General features: G+C 60.5%; 1 protein-coding gene across 1 annotated transcript; it reads right to left on the bottom strand.

Moving 5' to 3' along the window:
* Nucleotides 1-1,921: 1,921 nt before the first annotated feature.
* Nucleotides 1,922-12,868, bottom strand: TGM2 (transglutaminase 2). Its single transcript, XM_080354628.1, has 13 exons — nucleotides 12,753-12,868; nucleotides 10,536-10,715; nucleotides 8,267-8,509; nucleotides 6,993-7,111; nucleotides 6,118-6,246; nucleotides 5,694-5,874; nucleotides 4,729-4,864; nucleotides 4,533-4,636; nucleotides 4,168-4,407; nucleotides 3,706-3,978; nucleotides 3,398-3,558; nucleotides 3,027-3,163; nucleotides 1,922-2,762 (listed from the first exon to the last, which is right to left on the bottom strand). Exons 1-13 carry the CDS (start codon nucleotides 12,760-12,762, stop codon nucleotides 2,606-2,608), a joined length of 2,070 nt encoding a protein of 689 aa, XP_080210754.1. The 5' UTR covers nucleotides 12,763-12,868; the 3' UTR covers nucleotides 1,922-2,605.
* Between the last annotated feature and the right edge of the window lie 2,718 nt (nucleotides 12,869-15,586).

The raw sequence follows: 15,586 nt of genomic DNA, 5'->3' as shown, positions 1-15,586 counted from the left end.
ACTGATGTGAGGGGGGGATGAGGTTGGGGACTTCACTGGAGGAGAGCGGCAGCGCGGGGCCGTCCCCTGCACCTGCGCTCAGCATCCCCACTGTCACTGACCTGCCCGGCTTTGCCGCGTCCATTGGTGGAGCAGCCATTCCAGCGGGTCCTGGGACATGTGCCACGCTGGTTGCCGCAGCAGGTGACAATCATCTGCTCTGCTGCAGTCATCGAACCAGGGGTTTGAGATGTTCTGTGTGCTGTCCAAGAAACAGAAGCTAAAGAGTGTATTTAAATGGTACACCCAGTTAAGTTCTCCCTGCGTCTGCCTCATGTATTTTCTGGCACAGAGTTAACTATGCAAAATTCTTCCTCACCTGAAACTGTGTGTCTTCACAGTTTTTCTGATGCTCTTGGGCGACAGAAACTTATTATTTGTCTTGGGAGATGGAGTGGCTTCCAGCAGGTCTGTTCCGTGCTGATCAGCCTCAGTGCCGGCAGCAGTGGGGAAAACCCAGAATTGTCCTTGTGCACGCTCTGATTTATGGGAGTTTGTTCTGCTCTCAATCTGTCAATGACGGTAAGTTAAAGGTCCTCAAGTCTAAAATGAGTTTACAGTCACTTCTTGGCAAGTCAGCACCTCTGGTGAGCCGAGATGTATTAATCACCTCTCTGCACAGAAACAGCCTCACGTTTCTCCACACTTGGCTTAATGCTGAATTACACGTTATCCCGTGCAATGGATGCTGTAAATGTTTAATGTATAGTTTGTTGCACAAGTGCCAAAGAGCCTGGCAGCTGTAGCATCGGGGTGTGCACAGGGAGCCTGTCCCTGAGCTGCGGCACCAGCAGGGCCGGTTCTGCTCTGGCAAGGCCCCACATCACTGTCACCATTCACAGCATCCTCGTGGTCCTTCACGGGCCACTGAGCAGGTGAGTGGGGCAAAGGCCTGTGGGCCCTGCACTCTGCCAGGGGGTGCTGGTTGCTGGGGATGAGCAAGGAACCAGCCCCAAAGATGCAAACCCAGAGCCAAATCCTGAGTGGAGTGTTCAAGCTGGTTTCTTGTCGGAGCCGCCGTGTGCTGCCGAGCCTCAGATGGATGGAGTGACCTTCAGAAATAGCTGCGCTAATGTTTATTTTATCAGGACCCAGCTTCGAACCAGAGGAGCTGCTGTTATTTTTAACCCGGCGCTGAGCAGCTGGAAGCCTGGCTCAGCAGAGCCGGGTAACAAATGCTCCAGCCGGCCGTACATCATCGCTGGGCTGAGGAATGTTCCCGACAGACCCAGCGCCGGGTCCAGCATTAACCCCTTGGGCACTGCGGCGCCTGGGACGGGGCTGCTGTGGGGTGGGGAGCCCTGTCTGCAGCACACACCAGTCCTGTACTGGTTTCTCTGGTGTTTAACAGGGGCAGGGACCTCCCACAGTGTTTCTGGGAGGAAGCGGCAGGGCTGTGTCTGGTGTGGGAAGCGTTTATCCTCAGCAGCACCCTGACTCCCTCCAGGCCTGAGACACTCCCACACTCAGCCTCCCTTTCCCATGCTCCTGGGTTGGGTTTTGGTGCTTTGGGTGCTGGTTTGTGCTTTCTCTGGCTGCCCTGGCAGACCTGGGTAGAGTCTGAGTGTGCAAAATCTGTGTGTTTAATTCTCCACGTGGGTTTTCCCTCCTGTCCTCGGTGCCATTGCAGCACCGTGTGGTTCTGCTGTGGGAGAGATGCACCGGGAGCGCCTGGCACCACTGTGACCCCCTGGGGCTGGTGCGGGTTTTACCGGTGCCGTGGGTGCTGCCGAGCTGTGCTGTGGGGCCACGGGAGCTGGGCTGGGGGCGAACCTGCCCCCCACCCGCTTGAGCACTGGGTGAGGAGCTGCCGGTGCCTCTGTCGGGAAGAGACACTCAGGAAGAGCCGGGATGGCTTTAAAAGTGAAAAATAGAGGTTTTATTCAGTGCTTGCATAGTTAATTCACGTCAAGGTACATCCCATCCCTCACCGTAGTGTTTGCAGTGACAGGGACAGTTATTAAAGCAAATACCCAGCTTTACCTATGCAGTAGGGTTATATGCAGTATGCATTTATATAGCTATAAATAATTTGTTATATATGTGTATAGCATATACACAGCTTTGTCCTCACAGTATACAATTTTTCTCTAGTGCGTTGCGTTCAGGTGTGAGCGTGGCAGAGGTGCGACCCGTGCGGGAGAAGGTTGTTCTGCTCTTTGGTTCATGGGATCTGCTCTGTGGCCCGGGGCTGTCGGTGCTGCAGGGGGGAGGCTGTGTGGGGTGCGGGGGTCCCTGCGAGGTGCAGGGGTCCCTGTGGGTCTCATGCTGGGTGACCGGCGGGACAGGAACGGTTCCACCCATGGGTGAGGGAAAGGCAGCAAAATGAGCGGCTGCCTGGGGAGCTCTGACACCCCCGGCCCCCTCCTGTCTCTGCTCCGTCACATCTCTCCTGCAGCACCGAGCACTCTGGGGAGGAGCCGGCACTGCGGCTGCCATGCTGGGTCAGGCTGGGCTTTGGCAACGTCCTTTACGTGCCGTGGGGACCATCCTGGGCTAAAGCGAGCGGGGGCCACGAGCCCCGGGGCAGAGGGGACGCAGGGTGTCTGCGGGGGACGGCGGCCCCTCACTTGGGCTGGGGCGCAATGATGACGTTGCGATAGCCCTTCACCCCCATCAGCTTGTCGCTCTCGAAGTCCACCATGAGCTTGCGCAGCCCTGCCAGGCGCGGCACGAAGTCCAGCCTGACCTTGGCCTCTGCCTGCGGCTCCACGGGCTCCTCGCTGTGGGGACAGGAGGTCAGGGGGTGGCTGGGGTCCCTCCCAGTGACCCATCACCCTCCCTGTGCCCACGGTGCTGTGGGACAGTGCTGGGAAGCAGGACCTCCCCTTTCAGAGCCCCCACACCCCATGGGAACCAGCCCACCTGTGGCTCCCACTGTGCCTATGGTGGAGCTGGGCCCCATGGTCGTCCCCCCGGGGGCTCCGGTACAAAAACCTGCCCCGTTCCCAAAGGCCCAGCTGGGTGGAAGGAGGAAAAGCTCTTACAGCTCCTTGATCTGCTGCCCCTCGGTGAGGCCGGCGCCCTCCACCACGAACACGCAGTTGTTCAGGGGGGCTCCCAGGGGGTTCACCAGGCTGATCTCCGCCACCAGCTTCCGCTGCTGCATCGGCTCCCCTAAAACCTGCAAGCAGGAGGGGTTGGACCCCCAGCACCACTCTGCCTGGGGGCTGTAGTGCTCCCCAAGCCTGGGCGGCCAAGGCAGGTCCTTGGGGATGCAGGTCCCTGGGATGCAGCCCCACTCTGTGATACAGGACCCTGCCGTGGTGGGGACAAACCCCCAGGGTGACGGCAGCAACCCCCTGTGAATGGGAAATATCCTACCAAACCCGCTTGGAACAGAGCACTGAGCCCTTACCCTAATCTTGATCTGCGGATTCTGGATGTAGACGTCCCTGACGGCCACGATCACATCACCGGTCTGGTACTCGGTCAGGAGAGCCACCACCTTGATGATGTTGTCCGGGGTCAGGCTCTCCCCGTACTTCTCATACAGGATCCGCAGGGGCACGCGCTTCTCTGGCGGGGGAGGCAGAAGGGGTCAGGGCTGCCCCCTCCCCAACCAGCGCCACTGCAGACCTGAGATAGAGCTGAACACAGGCGAACCACAGCCCCAACCCCAGCCACACCGCGTGTCCTGTCCCCAGGCTGCCGGGGGTCTCTCACCAGCCCGGGGCTCGAGGGCGACGTTCAGCAGGTCCTTCATGCCGCACTGGGGCCCGACGCTGCCGCTGTAGCTGGCGGTGCGGGCACAGAGCATCAGCCGGCAGACCCGCTCCGTGTCCGTGTTGTTGGTGATGACGGCAAAGACGTCGAAGTCGCAGCCGTTGTTTGCACCCTCCGACAGCTTGATCCGGAGGTGCAGCCCCTCGTCCTCCTCCCTGAGGGAGCTCTTCTCATGTTCTGCCTTTGCAAACACTTCTCGCTCCTTTTCAGACCCTGTAGTTCACAGAAAACTGGGGTTCCCAGAGTGGAACCGGGACACATGGTCCAGGATGCTTTGCCCTGGTCCCTGGAGACCTCCCGGTGCAGTTGCTGCATTAATCAATCATTTCCCCACTCTGTTTTCCAACAGCCAAACCCCCTTGCCCCACACCCTGGGGGTACTTGTAGGTGTGCGTGACGTACCCTCGGGGTACTTGTATGTGTGGGTGATGTCCTCCCTGCTGTCCCTGCCCACGCTCTTGGTGCTGATGTTCTTGCCCACGACTGAGGGGTGGGTGCTCTTCTTCTGTGACCCATCCTGCTGCACCACCCAGTACACCACGTCCGCGTTCACCTCCGCGAAGACAAAGGGGACATCATAGCGCAGCTGCAGGTCGCCCTCCTTGATGGCTCTGACAGGGGCTGGCCCGCAGCAGAAAACCCCTGTGGAGAGCGGAGCCGCTGTCACTGCCCGGGGTTTGGGTGCCACAGGGACAAGACACTGTTGTGGCAGGGGGAGACCCTGCGGTGCTGGGGGGGAAGGAGCAGCCCCCCAGTATACACTGTACCTTCGCTCTTCTCCTGGGGTGTTGGGTCCAGCGCCTGCCACCCATCATAGCCAGGCGCCAGGTCTGGACGGGCCATCCAGGATTCCACCCAGCAGTGGAAGTTCCTGCAAATGGAATCAGGACACGGGAGCCTCAGGCTCCCCTGGCTCCCGGGGGTGGCTGGGGAGGGGCAGAGGCTGCCTGGGGGTCTGCTCACCAGATCATGTCCCGGGAGCGCCGCTCCTCCTCCCCCGTCTCGCTGAGGTAGCGGTCGATGACCAGGTTGCCATTGGTGTCGTGGGCAGAGTTGTAGTTGGTGACCACCCGGCTGGGGATGCCCAGGCAGCGCAGGACTGGGGGACAGGGCAGGGTGAGGGGGTCCCGGTCTGCACACCTCGTCCCTCTCCCCAAAGCGGTGCCGGGGACGGAGCCCCAGCCGGTCCCTGCGGCACTGCGGGCCAGGCAGGTGGCAGCGGCACTGCCAGCCTGTCGGGTTTGATATCGCAGGAGAAAAAAGGCACAAAAGTGGCTGCGAGAGCTTTTGAGGGAGTACGCGGGCAGCAGCACGCTGCAACCTCTCATTTAATCTCCCAGCTGCCTTTTACTGCGAGCAGAGCTCCCCGGGGAAAAGGGAGGCAGTTAGAACGCTTCAAAGGCAGGCTATAAACTTCTGAGAGTCGCAGAAAATCCACTTTAGTTTTCTGTTATTTCTCTCCTCTAAAAAGGATCTCATATATCTGTGACATATAAATGCACACGCGCTCACAACTCAGCCAAGGCGTGTGTGTGTGTGCACAGAACAGCAGCGAGCCTGGAATTTTTTCCTCTTTTGCCCTGGCCTGAATGCCTCAATGGCACTGAAATTATTTTGATCTCAGTGGATTCATTACTTTATTGCAAACTTGACCTTAAAGCCACTTTTCTTCTGTGCCTGAGCGCAGCCCTCCCCCCTCTGCCCGGTGCTAATTGAAAAGCCAGAGCCCTTTTTCTGCCATTTTTCCCCTCTCGTTTCCTGACACAGCAGAATAGCAGAGAGCTTTATTGCTAAGCAATCAGTGCCGCTGATTGCAATCAGCCCCAGCGGTTCCCCCCTGCTGCAGCACAGGGACTGAGTGGGAGATGGGGGGCACACGTGTGACCCTGTCTCACGAGGATGGGGACACGAGACATGTCCGCTCTCACCGGTACACGCCACGGCAGCGAAGACCCAGCACTGGCCATACTTGACCGGCTGACACCCAAATTTCTGCCACCTCTTCAGAATATCCACGCTCCCGATCCAGGCCATGGGGCTCGTCCCGTCCTCGTAGCAGTTGTCCCATCGCCCTGCCAGCACCCCTCGGTCCTCGTCGTTACAATTGACCTGTGGCACCACAAACAGGGGCTGTGATGGATGGATGGATGGATGGGCACGGGGAGGCTGGCAAGGGTGGGAAAGCACCGTCCTCCAGCTCATGTCACCTCTGTGTGACATCCTGGAGCAACGCAAGAGCTTGCCGGGATGCGGGTGGACGCGGTGCGAGATGGCACCGGGATGCACGCGAATGCGTGCATCCCGGTGCCATCTCGCACCGCGTCCACCCGTATCCCGGCATGTGGGACTCACCATGGCGCTCACCACCCGTCCAATGTACACGGGATCATTGCGGCGGGAGCAATCCCGGTTCTGGTCCCTCAGGAATTTGGGGTTTGTGTCCAGCAGCTTGAGGCAGATGGACAAGATGTCGTCCTCGAACTGGTGTGAGGCGGGGAAAAAAAGCTGCATGAGGGCTCCCCTGTCTCTATTCCCCCTCCCTGCTCACCATGGTGCCCTGGAAGCAAAGCTGCAAGGCATGGGGGCGTCACACATCCCTGGGGTTCCCTCCCCAAGCCAGCACCCCCCTGGGTGACTTTCCCCGGTTTGTGCTGCCATGACGAGGGGCTGGATCCTGCAGCTGCCGCCATGGGGGGGTCAGGACCCGACCTCCAGGAAAACCACTGATTTCCCATCACTGGTGAGTCACGGCACTTCCCTGAATTGAGGATCCTGCGGGGTCACGGCCACCCCCACACCCACCCACCCCACAGCCCCCAGGACAGCCCAGAGCTCAGAGGGCAGCCGGGTCCCCCCAGCGTGGCCGTGGGCGCTGCAGCTGGGGTGCGGGTGCTGTCTTATCAGCACAACTGGCACAGTGCCGGGGAGCACATTATCAGTGCCAGCTCCCAGCACAGCGTGGTCACCCCGATTAGGAACATGTGGCCCCAGGGCCCCCCGAGCCATCAGGAACATCCCCTCGCTCTGCCCCACGCTGTCACCCACTCCCCTCTCAGCAAAGGGACACTGGTTTGTCTGTCCCACAACAGCGCATGGGGGCAGACCCTGCCCGGGGTGCTGGCTGCGTTTGGGGCACTCTTTTGGGGATACAGAGGTGGCAGCAGCCCCCACGCCCTCAGTGACAGGGCTGGGCTCAGCCGGGGGTCCTGGGGCTGTGTCCCCCTCACCTGGCCGAAGTTCCAGGGGGTGGAGGTGATGTATTCGCAGGCACCCTGGTAGATGAGCCCCTGCTGAGCCAGCACGTACTCCCCACGCTCGTCCTCATCTCGGAGGAAAACTGTGTCCTCTGCATGGACAGCGAGAGATGGGGACGGGGACACGGCTCTGCCCCACATGTCCCAGCTCCCCAGACCCTGCTCTGCGCTCCCCCTCCCCAGGCTGTGCCGGATCTGGGGAGAAACAAGGCACCAGGGGCTGGATCTGCTCCTGCTTCAAAAAGCTGCTGGAGAATTTCAACCCAGTTTGATTGGAGCTGATGGGAAAGTTTCAGCGGGCTTGTGGTTTTGTTTTCTATTCGTTCTCATTTCTCTCTTTCCTCGCTTTTGTTTTATGGAGTCGGGTCTTTTCCCAGGAGGGAAACCTCCCTGGTGGGAGAAGCGAGCGGTGGGAACTCTGAGCGTGGCTGAGAGCGCAGCTGAGACGGTTTCACTCGCGCAGCAGTTACTGCTGGAAAAATCACTATGTACTGGAAATGTTTTCAGAAAAAAGCCCAACACATACATCCTCAGTGCCAGCGCTCAGCACAGCCTGGGCGAGCAGAGCTTCCTAAAGCCCCTTATCTCAGCGGAGCCAGCTCGAGTGTTTGGGATTCAGGAAACCGGCTGTTCCAGGGCCGGGGGGAGCGGGGCAGCTCGGGCTGCTCCTCAGGCAGAGGGAGGATGGGGAGAGATGAAAATCCCAGCTGGTATTTGCCTGGTGTCGTTAAACTCCCAGCACTGAACCCCTTCCTGTATTGGGCTGCCCGAATTTCAGCAGGACAGTGACACTCCTGGGAGCACCCCGGGCTCGACCCTGAGCTTGTGGCCGGTTCCTGAGGGTGGGCAGGGCTGGGCTAGGTGGGGCTACTAATTAGGGGCAATTAATTAGGGACAATTAGAGGCTTTTCCTCTGAGTGCTGCCTGGCTGGGAGCTGCTGCCCAGGGCTTCATGTCTGTACTACAGAGGTGAGCTCTGTGGGCACTGTGTGGTGGGGACAGCTGGGTGGTGTACAGGGTGTTTGGGGGGTTGGCAAAGGGGCTGTGTGTGTCCTGGGGTGTGGGACAGTGCTCGTGGCCCAGACCTGCTATGGGGACCACGTGGAAGTGGAACAAAGTGGGGATTTCTGCTGAGACCTGAGCTTGGGGCAGGGCTGGGGCACTAGGGTCTGCAATGGGGTGAGACCTGGGGGGCAGCTTGTGCCCCCCTTACTGGAAACCCTGCTGTCGGGAGGTGACAGCCTCACCTGGGTGCCAGGCATTAAAGAGCAGGACGAAGTCCCCGAGGTGGCAGCTGGAGCCCTGGTAGCCGGTGGAGGTCTCCAGCGTCAGGTGGTAGCGGCCGATGCGGGCACTGGGAGGGGAGCAGAGCGAGACAGAGAGCGAGTCCCCATCCTGCTGCTGGATCACGGCACTCCAGCTCGATTCCTCCGGGAAGTCGGTCACAGCAAAGTGGCACCTGGTTCCTGATGTCTCGATGGGGCAGGGCCCTGCAAAGAGGAGCATGTCAGCTCTCGGGGGGCCTGGGGAGCCCCATACTGTGGGGGCTGCACCCAGGGGACCTGCCCCATGAGTGTCCCCTGCCCTGCGGTGGCTGCCTGGACCTTCTGCAGCCCGGGAGCGTTGGCTGTGTGTCAGGGTGCAGGGTAGCCTGGCTGTGGGGATCTAAGGTGTGTCCCTTGCTCTTTGGGAAGGGGCAGAAAGGAGAGACTCGCCCTGCAGGAGAGTGGAGCAGGTGCTGACCCTGTGTGCACCCCAGGGCCACATCTCCTCCTCTCAGCCGAACCATTCCTGGCTCAGAGCAGAGCCACTAGGTCCCTGTGCCCACATGCTCCTCAGTGTGGGTGTCCCGGCAGAGCTGGGGTGCTCTCAGTGGGAGCCCCACTGTGTGTGCGCAGCCTTGGGCGTTGCTGCAAACATCCCAGCACTGGCCATTACATCAGTGGCTGTGTGAGCCCAGGACAGTGTGATCCCGGCCGAGCGTGCGGCTGCGCCAGCCACCTGCGCCCAGCTGGCTCCCGACTCTGCTCCTCGGGGACGCTGCGTGCGGCTCTGTGGTGATGCCGCTGCCTGTGTGGGGCCGGCAGCCGGTGCAGCGGTGCTGCCATTCGCTCCCCTGGGACCGCAGCCTGGGGCTGGTCCCCTGCCCGCAGCGTGGGCAGGATGCCAGGCGAGTCACCAGAAATACTCATGAACTCATCAGAGTGACACAGTTTCTCCGCTCTGTCGTTCTGAGGAGGACGGGCTGAGGTAACCGTGTTTTTTTGGCAAGGGCCAGCCTGGCGTGGCCGTGGGGACAGGCGGCCATGGGAGCCTTCTTCCTCTGCCTGCAAAGCACGCAGCATCCCTGGGCCCCAGGCGCCTGAGCAGGGCTCTTCAAACACGCCTGCTCTATTTTTGCATGGAGCCGTCCCCTCTCCCGTGGGAGGTGGCACATGGCCTCGGTGTCCTGGGGACAGGTTTGGCAGTCCTGCTGGGGCTGCTCCTCAATTGCACAACCAACCCGTGCCCCAGGACACAGCAAGACCTCGTATTAACCAGTGGGTCTGGGTGGTGGGCAGGACCCCGCACGGCTGCTTGGAATGGGGAGCTGCCAGTTTAGGGTGAAGCTGAGGGGTGCTGGGTTTGTGTTCATCACCGCATGGTGGGATTGGAGCTTTTTAGGGAAAAAAAGAGCATTTTATGCTGTGAGGAAACTCGGGTGAAGTTTAACTTTGAGCTCTGGCCTGGTTGACTCAGCAGGATGCTGCAGCCCCAAAATAACTTTTGCCCAAGAGTTTCCTCTCCCTTTGCTCTGAGCTGGCCAGGGCTGATCCCTGGCGTGGCGGCCGCACCCGGCTCCAGCCATGGGACCAATGTCCCCATCCCCACTGCCCCCGCGAGCTCTCGCCAGGGTGGCAGCAGCAGGAGCGGTTGGAGCCGCAGGGACCTGTCGGAGGCTGCGCCCAGTTCCCGTGTGCTGGCTCTGGCACTGGTCGGGGGTCACACAAGGGCTGTGTGCTGGGGAGGCTCAGTGGGGACGTTCCCTTCTCCAGGGTTTGTGTTCCTGGAGCAGACCTTGCTCTGGGGATATCTGAGAGACAGGGCAGGGGTGGTTGGAGAAAAAGCCCCTTGGCAGGAGTATGTGAGACCCCCTGGCTGGAAGGATCCATTATTGATGTTTCTCAGAAGGAAGGAGTCTCGGGCGGGTTCCCTGGCTGCAGCCACGACACTTCCCGGTGAGCCGGCGGCTCTGGCACAGCCCGAGTCTGGCTCGGCCATGGGGAGGAGGGGATGGCAGAGGTAGTGGCAGTCTTTTGTTCAATTTCTTTATTGCTTCCGTTCAGCTCGTTACAGAGCCAAGTTTCTACCTTTTCTCTGTGTTTTGGTGTAAAAGCTGTGCACAGCACCAGCCTCTGCTGGGAGGGAACAGGGGAACAGGGACTGCATGAGACGGGGCAGGTCCCTCAGCGCAGCACCCACAGGACAAGTCCTGGAGCAGGGGCAGCTCACAGCGCATGGCATGGTGACACTCACCCGTCTCCACGTTGAAGGCGAGTTTGTCCACTCCTTCCTCGTAGCCGCGGCCCGAGAAGTGCAGGGTGATGGTGAAGGGCTGGCCCCGCCGCACCACCAGCTGCTGCCCACCCAGCTCCGCCGTCCGGTGCTCCCGGCCATTGCGCTCGCACTGCAGGTCCCACGTCTCCAGTACCAGCTCTGTGGAGGCAGAGGACATATAGCTGTCCCCTGCATGTCCCATGCAGGCAGACCCTGCTGGCAGGCAGGAGGGGTTGCTGTTACCCCAGGCTGAGCCCTGGGTTTGGGTTTTGGCACTGGGGGCTGGCAGCCTCCTCTCCCCAGGCTGCTCCGACCTCCCCGGTGTGCATGGTGCAATCCTGGGTGCTGTGGCTGTGCTGGGCTCTGAGCATCCCTCCCGAGGGCTCTGCAGCTGAATGCACGTCCTGTGCTGGGTCAGGGACAGGGGTCCTGCAGCCGAGCTCACAGCCAAGCGCTGCCCTCCCAACCCAATCGTGATGAATTTCTTGTGCCGCGGCGCTGCCCGCCACAGTACCACCACAGAGGAGGGGCACCGTGTGCTCCCAGAGCCATGCCAGGTCTGCGTCTCACGGCATCCAGCACTGGAGCAAAGCCTCAGCGCTCATCTCTGTTTCCTGGGAGGTGCAGGGCCTGTTGGCTGGGGTTTGCTGTCTGTATGCAGACACTCTGGAGAACACCAGGGACGGTTCTGTGCCATAGCCAGGCCGAGGGCAGCTCTCCAGGCAGCTTTACTGCCCCATGACTGCTGACAAACTGGAGACTCTGACTGTAAATCTCGTGACAAAAAGGGTGTTTGATTCCCCGGGCTTGGTTGCTCGGCTCTGCCACCCAGCCCAGTGCCGGTGCAGTGGGGCTGTGTGCTGGTGCAGCCACGTCCCTATTGCCCTAGGCACAGCGCTGGAGCGATACGATATCATTCATCATCGCTCAAGGCCAGTGACTCTGGAATGTTCTGCCCAGACGGGTTAGTTGCCAGAATAAGCACAAGCGTTTAGTGCAGGAGAGCATGCAGTGAGCTTGGTGCCGATCGGGGTGGCTCAGAGGGGCGATGCTCGGTGTGCTGTCAGTGTGCTGCAGCTCTCCTGGCCATGCCGTTCCTCCCAGGGAGGCAGTTGGACTCATCACCAGTCCCCACAGCACTGTGAGAGCTGCTGCAGGCAGCTGGGACTGTCACTAAATCAGGGCAAGGTCCATGGGGAGCACAGAAAGCACGTTTCCCCTATCACCTCCCCCCTTGTAAGTAGAGTCCCGGCTCTGTAACACAGCACATGACCTGTCCAGTGCAAACCTCGCTGCCACTGAGCCAAACTTGGAGCAAATGAGTGTGTTAAGAGAGCAGGACCAGGGCTCCTCCTGTCCCAGTCACACAGGGTTTCCGCCCTCAGTGGATTTAGCAAAAAGCAGATTTTCAAAGTGCAGGTGCCTCTTCCCAAACTGATTGGTGGCAAGAGCCGGGTGGGAGGGGGCTGCAGTACTGCCAGGGTGTGCAGACAGCAGCGGGGACCCAGGCACAGCCCCGCAGGAGCAAGTGCTGCCTGGGGTGTCGCGGCTCAGCTTTGTGCTGGGAGCTGGCAGTGCCTGTGCCAGGGCCCAGAGCAGGGACCTGCGGTGGCATTGGTGTTGTGGTGCTGCTGGGTGATGCCATTTCACCTAGAGGGCTGTGCCCCCATGGGGATCGCACAGCCATAATTCCTGTGACTTTGCAGACAGCTCTGTGGGAAGTGGGAGTTGCCTTTGCTCCCTCATGCAAGTCTGAAAAGCCACCTGTGTGGAGGGGTTTCTGAAGGGCAGCAGCATCACTTCTGCTTGAGCCTCCAGAAATGCTCCTTAGAGCAGGCTGGGATGTGGGCACATGTTCCTAGTCCGGCTGTCAACACTCCTCTGAGAGCGCTGAAAGCTTTAAATAGCACCGAGCTCCATTCTGCGAATCCTGGCGCAGCTGCGGCCAGGGAAGCGTGTGGCTGCGGAGGGACTGGCCGGACCCGCCTGCTCCCCGCTGCCCGGTCCCGTTCGGTCCCTCCCGGTCCCGCCGCCCGTTGCTCTCCCTGGGGTTCGCTCAGACGGTTCCGGTGCCCGCTCGCAGCTGGAGGTGCCGCCGAGCCCCGGCGGCGGGGGGGCGCTCCGGGTCGGCGGGGGGTTCCGGCCGGTTCGCGATCCCCCCGGGCCAGGAACGCGGGGACCGTCGGGCGGTCTTACCTTCGGCCATGGTGCCTGCGCCGGGGTGTGCTGGTGCCTGTCCCGGTGCTGCCCCCCTGCCCGGCCCCGCCGCTCGTCCCGTTTATACGGCGCCGCGCACACCCCCGCGGCCGGGACGGCGGCGGGAAAGAAAAGGAAAACAGTTTCCAGGAAACCGAGTGGTTTCGGTTCCACCTATTTAAAACAACCACCCCCCCCAAAAAAAAAAAGCCTCCAGAGTTTCAGCTCCCCCCAGAAGCGCCGGGACCGGCCCCCGGCGCGGCCCCCGGAGCCTCCCCCGGGCAGGGGCTGAGGCGCTGCCGGTCAAGAGGAGAGGAAAAATAATACTGGGGGGAGGAGAGGGGCTGTGCAGTTCACACCGAGATGCCAGAAACTTGGGGAATGTTTTCTCCTTATAAAGTTTTCTTCCCCCGTGCCTTATCTCATGCCCGACCATTTCTGGCGAGGGCCGCGGCTGCGTGGGGCTGCAGCGCCAGGCCCCTTCCCGTAACCATCCCTGAAACGGAGCAGCCAGAGGGAAAGTGCTGGAAACTTTGCTGTTGGAGGGAAAACGGGCTGAAAAGCTTGGTGTTTGCTGCGGGGCACGGTGCCATGGGGAGATGTGCACAGAACAGGTACTGACGCTTTCACTGGCAGCCATTGCCCCCTGCACTGGCTGTCTCTGCCCTGTCCCATGGGATGCCAGCACAGCTGTCTGGCTTTCCCTGGGCATCCCAACCGTGACCCAGCACACTTGGGACCACCTGGCAGGGGCAGAGGACAGAGACCCGCCCCCCATGGTCTTGTGATCATCATGGCTTGTGAGGAATAAGGTCTTGAGACATTCCACGTCTGTAGCAGGCTTCGCTTAGTTACTGGTTTTCCTTCATGAGATGTAAGCTGACCAGGACCAAGGATGGGTGCTGTTTCTTGTGGAGCTCCATGCCAACCATCTTTGTCTGGCCCTTGGTGGTGTGGGATGCTGTAGCTGCTGTGCTGGAGGTGGCTGTGTGCTGGGAACCTTCCTGAACCTGATGAGTCCCCTCCTGCTCCCCCAGACACCTCACCCCATCCCCTTCCCAAAGCCCAGGAGGTTTGGTGGTTGGTGCGTTGCTCCAGGACTGCTGCGGGTAACGAGAAACCTTGTGGATGGCAATGTCCTCAGAGCGGTTGAGGTCTGTCACTTGGTGTACTCGAGGTGACCCCACAGGGCTCATGCACAGGCTGTCTCCAGTACAGCCCCGCTGTCCTGGGCGCTCCCCGTGTCCCTGTGTGCCCTGTCCCTGTCCTGCAGCTGGATGACAGCCCTGGCGAGGGACCCCAGCCGCAGGCAATGCTTTCTGCTTGGGCGTGCTGGAGTGCTGCACTGCCAGGGTTTGCAGCGAAGCGTGCAACCTCTCCTGCCTCCACAGAGTCTTTTTGGTACAGACAGCATTCCAGTAAGGTTTGAACACCCCAAGACGCAGGAAAAGCCCCGTGAGCTGGGGCTTCCTGGTAGGGCTGGGCCCCAGCTCTGCTGTGGGGGTGCAGGGCTGATTTTGCAGCAGTGGTGCCCTGTGCCACCTCACGTGGCAGTGAGCAGAGGAGCCCTGGAAAGGCAGTGTCTGCTGCAGAAGAGCTGAACTGGGGGGGTGGCTGGGGAAGCCCCCCCCTTTTCTATCTGTGCAGGCGGAGGGAAGGAGGTCACAGTGGGTGCAGCAAACCCGCGCTGAGGCACAGCTGGGAGCAGCTGGTTTGTGTGGAGCCATCCACGCTGCACCATGTGCGTGCACAAGCTGGGGTGTGCAGGTGGCAGCGGGGGGAGCTTAGCCATGTTCTGCCTGTCCTGAGCTGCTGTCACCGTCAGCGGTGCCATGTGCATGTGTGTTTGGGCTCATGCTGGAGGCTGCAGGTCTGGCTCTGCCCGCACAAGCCCACTCTTCCTCCTGTACCCTGCGTGAACCTTGGCTGCACCCGCAGCCCGAGCTCCAGCGCTGGGATGTGTTTAATTTGTGTTGGATAACATATGACAAACAGCCCGTAATGGCCCTGTGCACCACAGGGCAATCCAAACCAGGGTTTCCTTGCTCAGCGTGCTGGCGGGAGCCATTCCTCACCACGGGGGTGTCAGCGTGTTTGGGGTGCGCAGGGCCAGGCCAACTGCAGTGCACGGTGCTGGTTGGGCTGGAGGGACTTGTACAATTTCTGTTTGTTTTTCGAGCCAAGCACAGAGCAGGAAGGACTGACAGTGTCTGTCCCTGTGCTGGCACCTTTGTCAGAAATGCCGCTTGATGGCGTTTGAGGCTTCACGTGACAATGGCGTCTGATCCGCAGTCCCGTGCCCACAGCTTCCAGCAGCTCCACAGCCATGATGGGAAGTTAGTGAGGGACTCGGGAGCCCTGGGCTTGGTCCAGCATCTCAGAGAGAGGAAACCTCCCTTGTTTCCATCTTTAGTGCCCACTTCATTCACCACCGCATATCGCAGAGTCATCTGCCTGCCCAGGCACTGGAAAATGCTGCACATGGAAGGCCAACCACACTGGTGGCATTATTTTTGCTCCCCTTAGTAAGACAAGGTTGCATTAAGAGGGTGTTTACACTGCTGGATGCCCAAAATAACTCCTCATTTGCTCAAGGTGTTCAGGAGAGGACTATGACTTCCCTCGCACCCACCCCGGGGCTGGAGCAGCTTCAAAGGCTCCGTACCGTCGCTCCCTGTCCAGAGCCGCTGTTTGCTGTCCTGGGTGTGTGCCGGCAGCTGCAGCCCCGCACCGCCCGGCTCGGGTGCTTGTGCCGGCAGATAAACACACCATGAAAAGGGACAGTGTCTTCCTCAGAGTTGCCCTGTGAAGTTGTCAACCGACTTTAACAGATC

The sequence above is a fragment of the Nesoenas mayeri genome, assembly GCF_963082525.1.
Source record: "Nesoenas mayeri genome assembly, chromosome: 16".
NCBI classification, from domain to species: domain Eukaryota; kingdom Metazoa; phylum Chordata; class Aves; order Columbiformes; family Columbidae; genus Nesoenas; species Nesoenas mayeri.
The sequence above is the reverse complement of the archived record's forward strand: the minus strand, read 5'-3'. Positions and strand labels throughout refer to the sequence as shown.